The following is a 17,049-nucleotide window of genomic DNA, read 5'->3' as shown; positions in this document are numbered from 1 at the left end:
GGATTCAACCCCTATCTCTCTTCTCATTATTATACATACTCCCTATAGATTAACTTATCTATCCAGTGCAAATTTCACTTGTATTTCGATGAAACCCAAACTTATATCTCTATATCAATACACAGATTCCAACTGCCTGTGGGCTGTTCTCTCATTTGGATGTGTCACAGGTATATTACACTCAACGTATCCTCTTTCAAACACACTCAATTCCTGTGTTACTATATTGGTAAGTGGAACTTTCACCTATTCACTGGCTCATGATAGAAACCTGGGCCATATTTTAAGATCATTTGTTTTCCTTATAACCCACATCCAAACAGAGTCCAAACCCTGTCAATTTGACTTTCTTAATATCTCTCACAACTACTTTTTCTAGTAATTGTTTCATACCAAAATCTTAACTCTGTCATAGCAGTTTAAGTGAAATAACTGCTCTTCCTGTTTCTAGTTTGGCCCATTAAAGATACTCCTACTTTGTTTCAAACAGAAAGAATATTTGCCTTTTCCCAAACTCAATATGTTATCATGTCTATTGCTGTCCCCGGATTCTGTCACTTTTGAGAAAAGAATATGTATATATATATGCTTTCAGCTTCCCTTTCATGTCCCCCACTCACTTGCCCAGTTGCCTCCTCCCTTAGGATACCAACTCAGTGATTGGTAACAGAAATACCTTTCTGATTTTTTTGGTAATGTTAAAGCCATCAATCAACACAGCTCCAGACGTTGTGGTCTCCTCTCCAGTCAATATTTTGAATGTAGTGGTTTTCCCAGCTCCATTTAATCCAAGTAATCCAAAGCACTCAGATTTCTGGACTACAAGAGAGATATTTCTTATGGCCTTTACAACTGGACACTTATAGTAAACCTGAAAAAATAAGAAAAAAAAACAACAACCCCACAGTGTACTGGAGCAATGATTATGGGTCCACTACAACCATAACCTCAAACCCCTGTAGACTGGTACCTGTGACAGTTTCACTCTTCCACTCTCAATCTTCTATTTTACCAGATACATACAGATCCCATGGAACTCCAATAGATTAGTAATACTACCAATAAATTCTTGCCAGGGATGGTGGGCTACAGTTCAGGGCAATGTTGATTATTGAATGACGTTACCTTTGTAAGTTCTTTCAGAACCACTGGAGTATTCCTTAGCTTGGGAGGCAGTGTCAGGGCTATGTTTTCTTCATTTTTTACATCGTCATCCTCATAGTCCTTGATTGCTTGACAGGACACTGTAGACTATATTTTTAAGACAAGAATCACAGATAAGAATACACTCTAGATATCTGGTTTAAACTGAGTGACCTTCTGAATGCTGACTCTAGGAAGTAATATCAAAGATGTCAGAAAATGTTTGCATAATTTCCAAGAGCCTTCCTAGCAATTTCCTGAACTCTCATGCACAAGTTTATTCTTGACTTGCTTAGATTTGGAAATTATAGTCAAGAGCGAGTTTTTCTACACCTGTGAGTAAGCAGTATGTTCTTGCCAATAACATGGGCATTTCATGGAAAACAAAAGCCCACTGGTACTATTAATTGTTGTCCAGCGTGATTTGTTACAAATAAAATATGTTGAAGACACCATGAGATCCAAGTTAAGAAAAAAGAATGATTCTTTCTTTTTTTGAAGGAAATATGATCTATAAGTGAAGTTAGTGTTTGAAGAATAAATAAGGATTTATTGAAAGAGTGACAGTAGGGTGGGGAAGGAAGAAGGCTGCCATCAGCAGTGGGAGCTCAGTGAGAGATATGTAGCAATGAACCAACAGGACATGCTTTGTGAATAGTAATTTGTAGTGTTTGAGCACAACTTTGTTTTTTTGAATTGTCTATTTTTGCATCAAGTGTTCATTTATTCATACTTCATTAAGGAGAAATGGAGCAGGAGAATATATTTAGCTCAGTAAACATGCTAGTTAGAAGAGTGAGAAGAGAGCTGCTTTGTTTTTTTCTTTTCCAGTCTAAAACTGGATGTATAGGAGCAGTAATAGTGAACATCCTTGCCCTGCTTTCGATCTTAGGGGGAAAACATTCACTCTTTCATCATTATGTTTGCTGTAGACAATATAAGTGGATGCCACTTATCAGGTTGAAATGTTTCCTTTCTTTCCTTGGTTAGCAGTTTTTTGAAAAATCACAAATGGATGTTGAATGTTGTCAAATGCTTTTTGTGCAATAATTGGTATGAATATGTGGTTTTTCTTCTTAAGACTATTAACCTTGTGGGTAATATTAATTTTCAAATATTAAATCAGCTTTACATTCATGGAATAAACCTCACTTGTTCATGGTGTATTATTCCTCCCATATATTCTTGGGTTTTATTATGAATATTTTTTTGAGAATTTGTGTGTCTGTGTTCTTGAGAGATATTGGTTTCTTACAATTTCTCCATTTTGGTATTAGGATAATGATGGTTTCACAAAATGAATTGGAAAATGTTCTCACTCCTACTTTTTGGAAGAAATAATGCAGAATTGATGCTATTTCTTTAATTTTTTGGTAGAATTCATAAGTGTATTTTTATACAGGCTTAGTATTTTATTTTTTGGAGGTTTTACACTATGCATATAATGTCTTTAATTGAAATAAAACTAGTTTCTTTATTGTTGAGTGAGTTTTGATAGTGTGTGTCTTTCTAGGAATTGTTCTATTTCATCTAAGGTGACAAATTTATGAGATAGACTGGATTTTAATTTCTGTGGTATCCATAGTAATATCCCTTCATTTGCCCTCATATTGGTAATATGTTTCTATTTCATGGTTACTCTGGCTATAGGTTATCAATTATAATCATTTTTTTAATATTAGTTTTTGGTTGAATTAATTTTTCTCAATTGCTTTTCTGTTTTCAGTTTTCTTTCTTTCTTTTTTTTTTTTTTTAAAGATTTTTTATTTATTTGACAGAGATAGACAGCCAGCGAGAGGGAACACAAGCAGGGGGAGTGGGAAAGGAAGAAGCAGGCTCCCAGCAGAGGAATCCGATGTGGGACTCGATCCCGGAACGCCGGGATCACGCCCTGAGCCGAAGGCAGACGCCTAATGACTGTGCTACCCAGGAGCCCCCTCAGTTTTATTTCTTTTATTTCATCTACTTTTGCCTGCTCTGAGTGTATCTTGCTTCTTTTCCTAATTTATTAAGGTGGAAGTTTCAATTACAAACCTGGGACTTCTTCTTCTTCTTTTTTTTTTTTTTTTAGTTTCAGAGGTAGAATTTAGTGATTCATCAGTTGCATATAACACCCAGTGCTCATGGGTGTTATACGCAACTGATGAATCATCAAACTTTATATCGGAAACCGGGGATGTACTGTATGGTGACTAACATAATAAAAAATCATTTAAAAAAAAAGAAAATCATAAAGAAGAGAAAAAAAATAACACCCAGTGCTCATTACATCAAGTGCCCTCCTTAATGCCCATCACCCAATTATCCCTTCCCCCCAACCACTTCCCCTCGAACAATCCTCAGTTTATTTCCTAGAGTTCAGCATTTCTTATGGTTTGACTCCCTCTCAGAATGGCTAAAATTAACAACTTGGAAACAATAGATGTTGGCGAGGATGCAGAGAAAGGGGAAACCCTCTTACACTGTTGGGAGGAATGCAAACTGTTGTAGCCAGTCTGGAAGACAGTATGGAGCTTCCTCAAAAATTTAAAAATAGAGCTACCCTATGACCCAGCAATTGCACTGCTAGGTATTTATCCAAAGGATACAAAGAGTGATTTGAAGGGGCACCTGCACCCCAATGTTTATAGCAGCAATGTCCACAATAGTCAAAATACGGAAGGAGCCCAGATGTCCATCGGCAGATGAATGGATAAAGATGTGGTATATATATATATACAATGGAATATTAGTCAGCCATTAAAAAGATGAAGTCTTGCCATTTGCAACGATGTGGAAAGAACCAGAAGGTATTATGCTAAGTGAAATAAGTCAATCAGGAAGGCAAATACCATATGATTTCACTTGCATGTGGAATTTAAGAAACAAAACAGATGAACATAGGGAAAGGAAAGGAAAAATAAAATAAGTTGGGACCTTTTTTCATTAATAATATAAGCATTTACTACTTTAAATTTCCATTAAAACACTGCTTCAGTCACATCCCACAAATTTTGAAATGTTGTTTTAATTTTCATTCAGTTCAAAATGTTTCCTAATTTCCTCTGCAATTTCCTCTTTTGTGAATGGGTTCCAGAGATGTGTGTTGCTTAATTTCCCAATGTTTATAGAGGCTTTCCCATTATATTTCTGTTATTCATTTATAGTCGAATTTCATGATCATCAAAAACCACTGCATTATTTCTTTTAAAATTGTGAATGGTGTATTTTGGGTGACAGTTCCATGTGCACTACTCTTATTATGGGGTGTATTCTATAAATGTCAACTAGATCTAGTTGGTAGATAGTGTCTTACAGTTCTTCACTGATTTTCTGTCTTTGTGTTCTACTGCTTAACGAGGGAGTATTTGGTAGATTATGAAAGCTGTGAATGAGCACATGCTATTTTGCAGGGGAGACCTCCATATTTTCTTCACCTGAGAAGGGGGGGTGCCACTTCTTTAGACTCAGAGTGTTCGGGGAATCTGGGAATTTAAGATTTTTGGTCATTAACTCAGATGTCCCTATTCTATGTATCAGGGTCCCATTCTTTTCTAATAAGAGCTGTGATCTTGGCATAGCAGATCTGCCTTGGTTGAGAGTTTGACCTTCCTGGAGCTCATCAAATCTGAACACTGGAACTTGATCCCAGTCCTCACTTTTCTCTGCCCTTCCACTGAAGGAAACAAGAGCTACATTATATGTGACCAAGGAGGCTGTTTCACTTTCACACTTGGCTTTCAGTCTCCTACTAATAACTCTAGGCCTTTTATTTTATAAAGCAAGGAGCTTAGCAATAGTCTCACAATTCCATCATTCTAATGGGTGCTATCTCCCTTGATTCTTTGATATAACCATCAATCAGTGAATTCTCCTGACCTATTGTTCAATTCAGCACTTGTGAAAATTTTAACAATTAGACTACTACTTTGTGTCAGAGGAAATCTGTGTGTCCTTTGCTACCAGTAACAATGGACCTCATTGACAGCTGAGTGGGGAATGATCTAGTCCTAAAACACCATCCTATTATATACTTTCTTAGAACTCTCCTTGAACTAACTTGCACGTAGAGTTCCCTTGGGACCAAAACCTGGGTAAAGGAGAGGAAGGAATCAGGAGTAGGCAGAGGGAGAAATCAAGCTGTGACACAGGCCAAATGATATCTTCAGCTGACCCCATGGGAAGCCTTGAAGTTGTTTGAGAGGCATTGAGAACACCAAACATTTTACTCTTATATCTGTGATTGGATGCTGGCCTTCTGGGAAGAAGTGTCACCTTGTGAGACAAGAATTTTTTTGTAGATCAAGCAATCCATAAAGATAATGACAATTGAAGGTTGTCTGAAGATAGTACTTCCAAAACCTAGAGGCAACAACTTCTTCATTGCAGGGGGATCTGAGCTAAGAACCATATGATCATTTCACTGGATGCAGAAAAAGCATTTGACAAAGTACAACATTCATTCATGATAAAAGCTCTCAACAAAGTAGGATTATAGGGAACATTCCTCAACATAGTAAAGGCCATCTATGAAAAATCCACAGCCAATATCATCCTCAATGGAGTGAAACTGAGAGCTTTTCCTCTATGGTCAGGAACAAGACAGGGATGTCCACTCTCATCACTGTTATTTAACATAGTACTGGAAGTCCTAGCCATGGCAATCAGATGACGACGACAACAACAACAACAACAACAACACCAACAACAACACCAACAACATAAAAGTCATCCAAATCAGTATGGAAGAAGCCAAACAACAACAACAACAACAACAACAACAACAACAACAACATAAAAGTCATCCAAATCAACAAGGAAGAAGCCAAACAACAACAACAACAACATAAAAGGCATCCAAATCAGCAAGGAAGAAGTCAAACTTTCTTTATTTTCAGACAACATGATCCTCAATGTAGAAAACAATGTAGAAAGACTCCACCAAAAAAAAAAATTACTGGAACAAATACATGAATTCAGAAAAGTTGCAGGATACAAAACCAACATACAGAAATCTGGTGTATTTCTTTTTTTTTTTTTTAAAGATTTTATTTATTTATTTGACAGAGATAGAGACAGCCAGAGAGAGAGGGAACACAAGCTGGGGGAGTGGGAGAGGAAGAAGCAGGCTCCCATTGGAGGAGCCTGATGTGGGGCTCGATCCCAGAACGCTGGGATCACGCCCTGAGCCGAAGGCAGACGCTTAACGACTGAGCCACCCAGGCGCCCCTGGTGTATTTCTATACACTAATAATGAAGCAGTAGAAAGAGAAATTAAGGAATTGACCTCATTTACAATTGCATAAAAACCCCAAGATACTTAGGAATAAACTTAACCAACAAAGTAAAAGATCTGTACTCTGAAAACTATAAAACACTGATGAAAGAAATTGAAGATGATATAAAGAAATGGAAAGACATTCCATGATCATGGATTAGAAGAACAAATATTATTAAAATGTCCATATTACCCAAAGCAATCTACACGTTCAATGTAATCCCTATCTAAATACTAACAGCATTTTTTGCAGAGCTAAAATTTGTATGGAATCACAAAAGACCCTGAATAGCCAAAGTAGCCTTGAAAAAGCAAAGCAAAGCTGGAGCCATCATAATCCCAGACTTCAATTTCTATTACAAAGCTGTAGTAATCAAAACAGTATGGTACTAGCACAAAAACAGATACATAGATCAATGGAACAGGATACAAAACCCAGAAATGAACCCACAACTATATGGTCAATTAATCTCTGACAAAGCAGGAAAGAATATCCAATGGGAAAAAGACAGTCTCTTTGGCAAATGTTCTTGGGAAAACCGGACAGCAACATGCAGAAGAATGAAACTGGACCACTTTCTTACACCACACACAAAAATAAATTCAAAATGGATTAAAGACCTAAACGTGAGACAGGAAACCATAAAAATCCTAGGGGAGAATATCGGCAGTAACCTAGGACGTCATCAAAATAAAAAGCTTCTGCACAGTGAAGGAAACAATCAACAAAACTAAGAGCCAACCTATGGAGTGGGAGAAGATATGAAGTGAAATAAAAATGACATTTCTTTTCTTTCTTCTTCTTCTTCTTTTTTTTTTAGGGAGAAAGAGTGTGTGCGAGGAAGTGAGGGACAGAGAGAGAGATAATCTTTTAAGTTTTATTTACTTATTTTAGAGAGAGAGCATGGGCAGGGGGAGGAATAGAAGGGGAGGGAAAGGGAAGGGGAAAGAATCCCAAACAGACTCCACACTGAGTGCGAGTCTGATGCAGGGCTTGATTCCATGACCTGAGATCATGACCTGAGCCAAAACCAAGAGTCAGACATTCAACCAACTGAGCCACCAAGGTACCCCATGGAGAGAGAGAATCTAAGCACAGTCTCCATGGTTAGCATGGAGCCCGACACAGGGCTCAATTTCAGACCCTGAGGAAAAATCAAGAGTTGGATGCTTAACTGACTGAGCCACCCAGGTGCCCCACAAATGATATATCTGAAAAGGGGTTAGTATCCCAAATATATAAAGAACTTTGAAAATTCAACACCCAAAAAATGAATGATCCAATTAAAAAAATGGACAGAAAACATGAATAGACCTTTTTCCAAAGAGGACATCTAGATGGACAACAGACACATGAAAAGATGCTCAACACCACTGATTATCAGGGAAACAAAAATCAAAACTACAAGGAGATGTCATCACACCTGTCAGAATGGCTAAAATCAACCACACAAGAAACAAAAGGTATTGGTGAGGATGTGGAGAAAGGAGAACCTTCTTGCACTGCTGGTGGGAATGCAAACTGGTGCAGGCACTCTGGAAAGCAGTATCTTTTAATTCTCATAGATAATTGTGACTTCTTATCCTAATCAAAGTTCCAGGTAGTGGAAGAGGCCAGATGGTCTCAAGACGTTCTCCCTTGTGAAATAGTAAAGACATGCAGTCTCACAGAAATTTATGGCCAAGATATAGAGCCATCCCAGAACAGCACCCAGGGACAGAACTGGGATGAATGAAGTTACAAAGAGACAGATATAGTGGTTTTCTGCCTCAAGAAGTTCAAGTATAGACTGGAAGGGAATTCAGTAACTGAATGGATGGACCATTAAAATAATTTTTAAAATCCTAAGCAAAACTCCAAGATTATGTGAAATCATGAGAGCTATGTAAAGCAGTAATTAATAATCTGACTGGTAGAAGCATGAAGATTCTACTACATGGTTTTTGTTTGTTTTCTTTTTAAGGTTTATTTATTTGAGTGAGAGAGAGAGAGCAAGTGGGGAAAGGAGCAGAGGGAGAGGAGAGAGAATCTCAAGCAGACTCCCTGCTGAGTATGGAGCCTGACATGGGGCTCAATCTCCCCACAACCATGAGATCATGACCTGAACTGAAATTGAGCCAGACACTTAACTAGCTGAGCCACCCAGGTGCTTCACTACATTGTTTTTATTTTTATTTATTTATTTTTATTTTTCATTATGTTCAGTTAGCCATCATATCATAAATTTTTGTTATACTGTTCAACGATTCATTAGTTGTGTATAACACCCAGTGCTAATCCCAATATGTGCCCTCCTTAATACCCATCACTACATAGTTTTTAAAAAGTCAATTCCATAATTACAACCAAATACATCTCAAAGACAGTATGTGCACAAGGCAGTGCTTTCTATCACAGTCAATCCAACTAAAATGAGACTTATGATTCATATTAGTTCCAGTTAGATCTTGACATAATTGTGTGATATTATCTTTATCAAATAATAGAGGTAGGAATATGTAGATTCATACATTTTGGCCTAATAGTTTTCTTTGAGTCATATCTAAAGTTTATCTTAGTTACTCACCTTCCTGCCTTTTATGAATAGGTTGTGGACATTAGATAAAATTTTATGAGAGATAAAGTTTTGCAGGCTCCAGGATGTAGTCTCAAGACACAAAAGCAAAAGGAGATAAAATAAGCCCAAGACAGCCAATGCAATCAAAAATTTTGCAATCCCATGTGTTCCAAAATTATAGACATTGTTCTCAATAGCTGAGGATGATAAAAGAGAGATAGTCTTACTTTAAAAACTGTTACAAAGTCTAAGATGACACCAGAGTTAGAAATATAGTGTCAAATGAATTTTAAATTAGATTTAAGGAAGTATAGAATATGGAAAATAATTATCTTAATATTTTATTAATTTCTCTTATCTTTCTGGATATTTATGGTTTTTATAAAAGTTCTTCTGCCAGTGATTTTTTCCTCTAGTTTTTACCAGGACAATATTACCACATACTCAGTGAATTTTAAAAGATGAGCCTCCATGAACACAATGCTTAGTAATTAAAGCAAACAAAATAAAGGTATTTGTGGCATAGCTAACCATTATTTTAGTCCATGTCAAATAATTAAAGTCCTTTAGAGTGAGAAAAACCTTTATTCTATAAATAGGTAAAAGTTTTAAGTAGGAAAAGAATATAATGGCAATAATCATAAGGAAGAAAACAACAAATAGTTGAAATGTAAATGGACAATATTGCTTTTGGGCTTACTACAGAGAAAATTAGCTAATACAAACAGATAAATTCTAGATATGCAAATAGCAGACATCTCCGAGATGTGAGATAAATCACTTTTTATCAGAATTCTGTTTTCTGCTTTGTGCCAATATGCAGAAATGCAATTTGTTTTATTGTAACAAAATACACATAAAAATTTCCTTTTTAAAGTGTACAATTTGATGACACTTAATACATTCACAACGTTGTGCAACAATTACCACTACCTAGATCCATAACATTTTCATTACCCAAAAGAAAACCCAGTATCTATGAACCAGTCTTTATTAACCCCCTTCCCCTAGCCACCAGTAACCACTAATCTACTGTCTCCAAGGATTTGCCTATTTTATATAATTTTATATAAAATTATCTTATATAAATGGACATTTTATATAAATGGAATCATACAGTAAGTGGCTTTTCACTTAGCTTAATGTTTTGAAGGCTCATCCATGTTGTAACATGTGCCTGTAATTTCTCTTTATTGTTGAATATTCCATTGTATGGATATACCACATTTTGTTATCCACTTATCAGAGGATGAACATCTGGATTGCTTCCACTTTTTATGGGAAAAAACTATTATGAATAACGCTATGAGCATTTGTGTACAAGGTCTTTCTAAAATACTTCTTTTCAATTCTTTTGGATATATATTCAGGAGTGGAATTGTTGGGTCAGTAATTCTATATTTAACCTTCTGAGGAACCACCAAACTGTTTTCCGCAGCAACTGCAACAGACCTCCGACAGGAGAACATAGGCAATAACCTCTTTGACATTGGCCACAGCAACTTGTTTCAAGACATGTCTCCAAAGGCAAGGGAAACAAAAGCAAAAATGAACTTTTGGGACTTCACCAAGATAAAAAGCTTCTCCATAGCAAAGGAAACAGTCAACAAAACTAAGAGGCAACCCATGGAATGCAAGAACATATTTGCAAATGATATTACAGATAAAGGGCTGGTATCCAAGATCTATAAAGAACTCCTCAAACTCAACATCCAAAAAACTAATAACCCAGTCAAGAAATGGGCAGAAGACATGAACAGACATTTTTCCAAAGAAGACATAAAATGCTAACATGCACAAAAAAAGTGTTCAACATCACTAGCCATCAGGGAAATTCAAATCAAAACCACACTGAGATACCACCATAAGCCAGTTAGAATGGCAAAAATTAACAAAACAGGAGACCACAAATGTTGGCAAGGATGTGGAGAAAGGGGAATGCTCTTACACTGTTGTGGGAATGCAAGCTGGTACAGCCATTGTGGAAAACACTATGGAGGTTCCTCAGGACGTTAAAAATAGAACTACCCTACCACCCAGCAATTGCACTACTGGGTATTTACCCCAAAGATACAGAAGTAGTGAAGAGAAGGGCCATATGCACCCCAATGTTCATAGCAGCATTGTCCACAATAGCTAAATTGTGGAAGGAGCTGAGATGCCCTTCAACAGATGAAAGGATAAAGAAGATGTGATACATATACACAATGGAATATTACTCAGCCATCAGAAAGGATGAATATCCACCATTTGCATCAACATGGATGGAACTGGAGGGTATTATGCTAAGTGAAATAAGTCAATCAGAGAATGACAATTATCATATGGTTTCACTCATATGTGGAACATAAGGAATAGCACAGAGGACATTAGGGGAAGGAAGGGAAAATAGAAGGGGGGAGGAAATCAGAGGGGTGATGAACTATGAGAGACTATGGACTCCAGAAAACAATCTGAGGTTTCAGACGGGAGGGGGGTGGGGGGATGGGGAAGCCTGGTGATGGGTACTAAGGAGGGCACATGTTGTAATGAGCACTGGGTGTTATACAAATAATGACTCATTGAACACGACATCAAAAACGATGTACGGTATGGTGACTAACATAACATATTTAAAAAAAAAGAAACCTTGATTTTGGAAGGAAGAAGTAAGGGTATTCGCAAACAACACAATCCTCCATATGGAAAAATCTTAAGGAATCCACGAGAAACTACTAAAACTAATAAGTGAATTAATTCAGTGCACAGGATATAAGACCAAGTCATAATATTTTAGGTATACACAAAAAATCATTTGGATTTCCATATACTAACAGTGAGTAGCACAAAATAAAATTAAGAAGACAATGTCAAGGTTGCTTTGGCTATTTGGGATATTTTGTGGTTCCATACAAATTTTAGGATTATTTGTTCTAGGTTTTGTGAAAAGTGCTGGTGGTATTTTGATAGGGATTACATTAAATGTGGAGATTTATTTGGGTAGTATGGACATTTAAACAATATTTGTCCTTCTAATCCATGAGTATGGAATGTCTTTCCATTTTTTTGTGTCATCTTCAATTTCTTTCATCAGTTTTTTATAGCTTTCAGAGTACAGGTCTTTCATCTTTTTGATTAGGTTTCTTCATAGGCATCTTAATGGTTTTTTTGTGCAATTATAAATGGGATTGGTTCCTTAATTTCTCTTTCTGCTGCTTTATTATTGGTCTATAGAAATGCAACTGGTTTCTGTACATTGATTTTGTATCCTGCAACTTTTCTGAATTCATTTATCAGTTCTAGCAGTTTTTTGGTGGAGTCTTTTGGATTTTCTATATACAGTATCATGTCATCTGCAGATAGTAAAAACTTTACTTCTTCTTTGCCAATTTGGATGCTTATTATTTCTTTTTGTTGTCTGATTGCTGTGCCTAGGAATTCTAGTATTATGTTGAATAAGAGTGGACATCCTTTACAAAAAAACTGATTCAAAGGGGCTCATGCAACCAAATGTTTATAGCAGCACTATCAACAATAGCCAAGTTATGGAAAGAGTTTAAATGTCCATCAACTGATGAATGGATAAAGAAGATGTGGTTATATATATAGAATGGAATATTACTCAGCCATCATAAAGAACAAAATCTTGCCATATGAACACCATGAATGAAACTAGAGTGTATTATGCTAAATGAAATAAGCCAGTCAGAGAAAGACAAATACCACATGATTTCACTCATAAGTGGAATGTAAGAAACAAAACAGATGAACATAGGTGAAGGGAAAGAAAAATAAAATAAGAAAAACAGAGGAAGGCAAACCAAAAGAGACTCTTAATTAGAGAACAAACAGAGTTGCTGGAGGGGAGGTGGGTGGCAGCATGAGTTAAATGAGTGATGGGCATTAATGAAGGCACGTGTTGTGTTGAGCGCTGGGTGATATATGTAAGTGATGAATCACTAAATTCTACTCCTGAAACCAATATTACACTATATGTTAACTAACTTGAATTTAAATAAAATATTAGAAGAAGAAAAAGAGTGGAATTCTTGTCTTCTTCCTGACCATAGAGGAAAAGTTCTCAGTTTTTCCCCATTGAGGATGATATTAGCTGTGGGTTTTTCATATATGGACTTTATTATGTTGAGGCTTGTTCCCTGTAACTACTTTGTTAAGGGTTTTTATCAAGAATGGATGTTGTATAATGAATCATCGAGCCTTACATCGGAAACCGGGGATGCACTGTATGGTGACTAACATAATAAAATAAAAAATCATTATAAAAAAAAAAAGAATGGATGTTGTATTTTGTCAAATGCTTTTTATGCATCTAGTGAAATGATCATACGGTTCTTATCCTTTCTTTTATTAACATGGTGTATTGATGTTGATTTGCAAATATTGAACCACCCTTGCAACCCAGGAATAAATCCCACCTGATTGTGGTGAATGATTTTTTTCCCCAAGTGTTTCTTTATATTTAAATTTGGTTAATATAGAAAGTAATTGAACTACTAGGTATTTACCCAAAGGATACAAAAATAATGATTCAAAGGGATACATGCACCTGATGTACTTATACATGCAACTGATTCTATTTATATGAAATATCCAGAAATATCAAACCTATAGAGGCAAAGGATGTCTGGGCTGAATATGGTAATGAAAATTAACTGTAAACAGGCCTGAGGGATCTTTTTCAGATGGTGGAAATATTCTAACATTGGTTTGTGGTAATGGTGGTACAGATTTATAAGATTCCTAAAAATAAATTAATTAAAACTGGTGACTGTGATATGAAAATAATAACTGAACAGAGCTATTTTTAAAAAGCAGAGAGAGGAATTTATGGTCAAAATATGATGCTAACTAAAATGTGATATAGATCCCTTATTCAGGGAATGCAAGAAAATAGAATCCATTTGTTTTGTTTTTTTTTAAAGATTTTATTTTTTATTTAAGAGAGAGATAGCGAGAGAGAGAGCATGAGCAGAGGGGAGGGGGAAAAGGAGACTCCCCACTGAGCAGGGAGCCTGATGTAGGGCTCGATCCCAGGACCCTGAGATCATGACCTGAGCCAAAGGCAGACGCTTAACTGACTGAGCCACCCAGGCACCCTGAAAATATAATCCATTTGATATTTCCATATTAATAATTATATTTCAACCTGTATTTATCTCAGCAAATATGATTACATTTTTCTTTCTGTGGCAACATATAAATTATTTGGTTCCAGAATGAATCACACACACACACACTCAGAGTAAATATGCTTGCTATTTCTCAATTTAAAAAATCAACAATTTAAAAAACCAACAATTTGAAATATGAAATATGGAAAACTTAATAGAATGCCTTTATTTTTTCCTGATTTTGATATGGCTGTGAAATGTACCTTTCTTTTTTTTATTTTAATGTTTTTTTATTATATTATGTTAGTCACCATACAGTACATCCCTGGTTTCTGATGTAAAGTTCGATGATTCATTAGTTGCGTATAACACCCAATGCACCATGCAATACGTGCCCTCCTTACTACTCATCACCAGTCTATCCCATTCCCCCACCCCCTCCCCTCTGAAGCCCTCAGTTTGTTTCTCATAGTCCATAGTCTCTCATGCTTCATTCCCCCTTCTGATTATCACCCCTTTCTTTATCCCTTGTGAATGTACCTTTCTTTACTTGTGTGACACTTAAAGCTTAGTGGCCCAGAGAACTCACCTAATGTTCAGTTTAGTAAGAAGTTCCATTTCCTCATTTATAAAACTGAGATAATAATGGCTTACTTGTAGGGTGTTGTGAGGGCTTAAAATAATGTATATAAAGCTATTTTCACATATTATGTGAGTTACTAGCAGTAACTCATTCTAAATCTGGTGGTGACTTCATGAAATTTATCTTAGATTTTATTTTGAGGCTTCCCTTTTCCCCCATGGTCTGTGAAAATAATTTTGGTACAGAAAAACTTTGGTACAGAAAAGCACTCAAAACAGCAAGCCTATCTCCACTGGAGGTAGGACAGGTTTATCTTCCACAATATAATGTTAAATATGAAAACTTGGAAAGGAATAGATTGTTTTTAAGGACCTACAGAGCCCGAGATACTCACATGTTTTATTGCACTTTGCAGGTACACTTGCAAGTTGCCTGGCACACAGCTTTTTCACCTCATAGTCATCAAAGAATTTGCTGATACACATCGCAAAGTTGTAACTAGGAAGCATGACTAAGATTCTATCTATGAGGGTTCTGATGTAGTGAGGAAAAGCAAGGCCTATGATTAAAAAGATGATCCATTAGCTTCAATTATAAGAAAATAATGAACTTCCCATAACAACAAATTTCCCCCAAATGACTAAACCATTCATCTGGTAAACCAGAGAATTACCAATCTAACAGATTATCCTTGAGAAAACACTAGTTATTAAGTCACTAAACTTCTTCACCTTGGTAGCTTGTGGCTTGGATTTGGCAATTACAGAGTTCAAGAGGAGACTTTTGCTAATGGATCCTAGGATCTGTTTTCTTCCCCCTTTATGTGCAGTCTGCTATTAAAATCCCTACCTCTTGGCTCTAGGTCTTTCTACTCTTCTCTGTTCCCCACACAGGCTACAAAATGGGAAATCATGGGATTCTGAATTCCACTTTATTGTTGGCCTCTGCATTCTGAAATTTCTTACTAGATGAATGAGGTATTTGAAATGTTTAAACAATTTTTAATCCCCAATGTTTATAGCAACATTATCAACAATAGCCAAATTATGGAAAGAGCTCAAATGTCCATCGGCTGATGGATGGATAAAGAAGATGTGGTAATATTCCATATATACATTCCATATATATGTATGTAGTAATATGGATTACTACCACAAAAAGAATGAAATCTTACCATTTGCAACAACTTGGATGGAGTTACAGAGTATTATGCTAAGTGAAATAAGTCAGAAAAAAATACCATGTGATTTTACTTGTGTGGAATTTAAGAAACTAAACAGATTAACATAAGGGGAAAAAAAGAGAGGCGAACCATAAAACAGACTCAACTATATAGAACAAATTGAGGGTTGCTGGACGGGAGGTGGGCAAGGGGGATGGGCCAAATGGGTGATAGGTATTAAGGAGGGCACTGGGTGTTGTATGAAAGTAATGAATCACTAAATTCTACACCTGAAACAAAAGGATAGAAATGCTTGCCAAAAAAACCCCCCAAAACAAAAAACAAAACAAAACAAAAAAACCCAACCCTCTCCCCCCCAAAAACCCAACAATTTTTAATCCAATGCATATTGTTGTTTTAAGAGGGAGGGCAATTCACAATTTTCATTCCTTCATCCTTCCAAACATGGAAGTCTACACTGAATTTCTCATTGCAAAATCCAATAGCCTCTCTGTCACATTTCCTCTATTATTCCTTTCAAACCAATACTCCACTCTTCTCCATTGAATTATCTATCCTGGAAAGATTATCTGTGTAAACTAAGTTAAGGGACTTCTTTGCTCCCTGGCTTCCTGGTTGGTCTAGACCCATGGGAAACCCTAGCTAGGAAGAGTGATATTTCACTACTATGCTCACATTGTGAAAAACTCTCAAGCTGTGCACTAATGGTCTCTGCATTTTACTTTATGCAAGTTATACTTCAGTAAAAGGTTAAAATAAATAATCTTGAAGAGCTCTGTGTTGATTGTCTTCTGTAGGGTGAAGATGATGGTAAGGTATGTTGCAATGGAATTTGGTTCCTTGATATCAGTGGGAATAATGGGATCCTAGAAAGGAGAAGCCAGGTGGCAGAACTTAACTATTAGAAACAAGATAGGAAACATTACTGCAACAAACAACAAGGATAAAATGGTAATCAGATTTTTTTTTTTTGAACTACGGGAATGGAATTGATTTTTTAAACTCTATCTCTTGAAGACAAATTTTATTATTTTTAAAAGATTTTATTTTTAGGGGAGGCAAGATGGCAGAATTGTCAGGGACCTCATTTCATCTGGTACATTGAACTTAGCGAGATAACTATCAAACCATTCTGAACACCCATGAATTCAGCCTGAGATGTAAGAAAATATATCTGGAACTCTACAAGTAGAAAAGTGATTGCTTTTTGCAAG

At 36.2% G+C, this 17,049-nt stretch overlaps 1 protein-coding gene across 1 annotated transcript in view; it reads right to left on the bottom strand.

Annotated features, from left to right (window-relative positions):
* LOC113267547 (phospholipid-transporting ATPase ABCA3-like) overlaps positions 1 to 17,049 on the bottom strand; it is a 178,948-nt gene that overhangs the window by 28,868 nt on the left and 133,031 nt on the right. Inside the window, exons 23-26 of the mRNA XM_057314873.1 lie at positions 15,047 to 15,211; positions 8,968 to 9,155; positions 1,126 to 1,251; positions 677 to 871 (exon numbers count right to left, since the gene is read on the bottom strand). Coding sequence (XP_057170856.1) covers positions 677 to 871; positions 1,126 to 1,251; positions 8,968 to 9,155; positions 15,047 to 15,211 — 674 coding nt within the window. The remainder of the gene's footprint in view (positions 1 to 676; positions 872 to 1,125; positions 1,252 to 8,967; positions 9,156 to 15,046; positions 15,212 to 17,049) is intronic.

This window comes from Ursus arctos, unplaced genomic scaffold (genome assembly GCF_023065955.2).
Source record: "Ursus arctos isolate Adak ecotype North America unplaced genomic scaffold, UrsArc2.0 scaffold_2, whole genome shotgun sequence".
Lineage (NCBI taxonomy): Eukaryota > Metazoa > Chordata > Mammalia > Carnivora > Ursidae > Ursus > Ursus arctos.
The sequence above is the reverse complement of the archived record's forward strand: the minus strand, read 5'-3'. Positions and strand labels throughout refer to the sequence as shown.